This window comes from Quercus lobata, chromosome 3 (assembly GCF_001633185.2).
Source record: "Quercus lobata isolate SW786 chromosome 3, ValleyOak3.0 Primary Assembly, whole genome shotgun sequence".
In the NCBI taxonomy this organism is placed as follows: domain Eukaryota; kingdom Viridiplantae; phylum Streptophyta; class Magnoliopsida; order Fagales; family Fagaceae; genus Quercus; species Quercus lobata.
Genome location: NC_044906.1, coordinates 6532182 through 6535766, shown reverse-complemented (window position 1 = coordinate 6535766; position 3585 = coordinate 6532182). Strand labels below are relative to the sequence as shown.

The 3585-nt window shown below is 34.4% G+C and overlaps 1 protein-coding gene across 1 annotated transcript; it reads right to left on the bottom strand.

The window, feature by feature from the left end:
• Nucleotides 1–956: 956 nt before the first annotated feature.
• LOC115982397 (uncharacterized GPI-anchored protein At5g19250-like) lies at nt 957–3033 on the bottom strand. The gene is made up of 2 exons (XM_031104984.1): nt 2933–3033; nt 957–1573 (listed from the first exon to the last, which is right to left on the bottom strand). The coding sequence occupies exons 1-2, from the start codon at nt 3015–3017 to the stop codon at nt 1077–1079; spliced, it is 582 nt and encodes a 193-aa protein (XP_030960844.1). The 5' UTR covers nt 3018–3033; the 3' UTR covers nt 957–1076.
• Between the last annotated feature and the right edge of the window lie 552 nt (nt 3034–3585).

The window sequence follows — 3585 nt, the reverse complement described above, 5'->3', positions numbered from 1 at the left end:
GCACAAAGCAAAACTTAGGCATCAGCACCTAAGGTGTTAGGAATCAACACCCAACTATTGGACAATCTCCAATCGGAATATCATTAATCAATCCATTGTCTCCTATCAAATATAAATAAACCAGGCTCTTTTATAGACTTAGAGCTTCTAGGAAATAAAGAGGTAAAAGATAACAACTAACAAAAACTAATCCTAACTAAACTCAGAATACTAATCCCTATCTAATCTCAAATCTAATCTCTATCTATATAAAAGTTTACAATTATCCAACTTCCTATGAAATAAATACAAAATCTTAAAATATAAATTCTAAAATAAATTTTGTTTTGCTCCTGCATTATACTCCCCTGGTTGGAGAAAACTCAACCTTGAGTTTTTAAGCTTTGAGGGATGAAAAATCCAGTACATGACACTCGCTGCAGTTGAGGAATTATCTTTGGGAGCATTGATAATAGGTAAACCTTGTATTCCACCTTATGAAACTCTTCTAGAATCACAAACCCGACATGTGGAATTGGAGTATCAACCTTTTTGACTTCATCGAATCATAGATCTTCATGCACCATGGATGATTCTTCAAGTAGAGAGGTTTCTACTTCTTTGTCAAAACCGGGGTGTGGTAGTACTTGATCTCCCTTCATTACCGAGATTCCATTACCAACATTGTCTTCTATGTGGGAACTAGTAATCTCATTGTGATCTGTCATTTTTTACACCTTTAGTCAACATTGTCTTCATGCATCATGTTTCAGTGCCTTAAATAAACAAGGTCATGCTAAAAATATGATTAAAATCATTTGAAGATACTAATAAAGGCCCTTTACCCCCTAATAATACCCTGTTAGTTTGATAAAGCATAGTTATGGAACTCCATTCATTCTTCATGTACTCCATAAAGTTTGTTATGCAGATCTTACATATTAAGCAAGAATGAACTTGCCATAAGAAATATGCACGATCACAATCATAATATGTTACATAAAGAGAAACACTCTCTGCCAAGTTCACGACTTTACACATCAAACACACTGAAAAAAAGAGGAAAATTTGTATAAATGGCAAGCACCTGGAGCATTTCAGCTCACTGAAATTACAAGCAATCCAAAGAACAAAGCCGCCAGGTAGTTACTTATATTAGCAATCAAAGAAGCTGCACTGGAAAAGCTTCCAGTTGATGTGTTAGTGCTCAAAATGACCACCATCCAGTTTTCCTCAGAGCCAATCCCGGCCCCGGTGTAGCTGGAATCATTAAGATATTTTGCATATTGAGAATTTGTATAATTAGAAAGGACTGCAGTTGGGTCTAATTTGGGCACACAAACAGGCAATATGACCCCATCAAGTGTGTTGTTGCCATTTATGTCACACTTATCCAGGAGCTTGTCAAAGTCAGTGAAATTAGGCTTGTTGCCTGGAGCAGAGCTGTAGTCGAAGGCATTTTCACAAGATAGGGCATCTAATTTGTCTGCAACTTTTTCAGCAAGGCAAGCTGCATTGCTGTTCTCTGTGAAGTTGGGGAGATTTGATGATGACCTGTAACCATTGAGTCCTTCGAAGAGATCATCTTCTTCATCTGAAGATGTAAAAATTGCATTGGTTAGCACTAAACAAATGAAGAATAAGAAGGTAATGCGGCAAGGTTGACCTATTTTAGTAGTAATTTTCTCTATGTTCTAAAACTATCTACCAATGTTGATTGATAATTTTATACTTTGCAAGGACTGGGGTAGGGATTAACCAAAACAGGGGGAAAAAAATCACTCTAGTATATAACTTATTGGATTTGTGTTCAAGTTTTATAATGTGCCATTTATCTTAAAATAAGATGCTAAAGTAAAGCTATAAAGAAAATAAAAAGAATAGGAGAATAAGCAAAAACTATTCAGCTGTGTTTTCCTGAAAGTACCAAGTACTTCTGTAAAGCCAGCTACAAATCATCAACAAATAAAAATGGTCAAATTGTTCCATTTTTCTTCTGCAGGCTACACTATTCTACATCAAAATGCTTTAAGCACTGTTCAATTCACTTTATTATAGCACCTTCAGGATTTTAGAAAAGGTGGCTGCCTGATGGTTTTTAGATTAAGTTCACAGATAATTGGTTTAGTAACTTAATCAAATTATATAAGAATTGTATCTAATTCTTTATATACGGTCCACTGATTCGAATTGAACAAATGGATGTTCCAAAATTTTGTTTCTCATACCACTGAAACTGAAAATCAAAATAAATTTTCAATTTTGTGCTTCAAGACTTCCAAGTCACAATTAACATGCCTAAAAACACATATTTACAATGGTAATGACATACAATTAAGATCAAACAATAGTTATTACAAGGCACCTACCATTAGGAACACACAACAGTAACTACAAGGCCTAGTTCATAACAGGTGACAAACTGAGAATGGAGAAATTACACAGTCCTCTGGTGGACCACGTCACTTGTCTACCAATCCACTGAAAAACTCCCACTTGTTTAAAATTGCTGAGTCAGTAATCAATTTCTGTTTAAAAAAAATTTCCAACTTAGCAATTTTAAATAGGTGTAAGTCTTTTAGTGGAATGGTGGACCACGTCACTTGTTCACCATGTGGACCTTATAATTTCTCCTGAGAATGGGGACACATGCATTCAAAGTTTTACAATTATACATGGGACCCGTACAAAAACACTCAGGTAGCACATCTGGAACGCAAAAGTTGATGATAATACTATGTGGGCAGTAACAATTCAATATAATATTTTTAAACAATTAAACTCCAAAAAATCAAATTCACGCTATCAAAAAAAAAAAAAAAAATCATATTCACAATGTCACATTTACATGCACACATAAAGCAAAATCCATGGATGATATCTCCTACTTTGGAGTAAAACTCACTTATTCACATGTGTGTGCACACACACACACGAGAAATAGAGTGTGTACCATTATTGTGATACATTGGTTTGCAGCGCACACCATGAAGAACAAGCATAAAGAGTAGGAGGAGGCTAAGTTTAAGGAAAGCCATAGTTTCAGAGTCAAGAGCTGTGTCTTGTGAATTGTGATGACTGATGAGCAATATATGTGAATACAAAAGAGAATAAAGAAAACAAGAGCTTGTAGCTTTTCTTTGCGTTATTTTTCCTTTAGAATCTCTGCCTTTTGTAAGTTGCCGTGCATGCCAAGGTACTCTAGGTGCCATCTCTTTGTTTCTTGTATCATTAATAAGTGAAGTGTGACTTTTACAGCAACTTTTTAACTTAAGAACTTTAAATTGCCGCCTTTACAGATATCTTTGGTACTGTTGTTTACAATTACATTATGGGTCATGTTAAGGGATATCCTTAGGACAATTATTAATAAATTATAATAGAAAAGTTTTAGCACTATTTTCATGGAAAATATAAAAAGCTGTCAACAATATTAATTATTTTATCATTTTCCCAATAAAATGTTTCTAAAAATAATTCCTAAACCAATATCCGTAGTGTAGGAAGATATCCATCTAAACGCAAAAATTATCGCTTTGAAAATTCAAATCGTCATTACAATTATTTTACTAGTCAAGACTCATTTGGCAACACCATTTGCCTTGA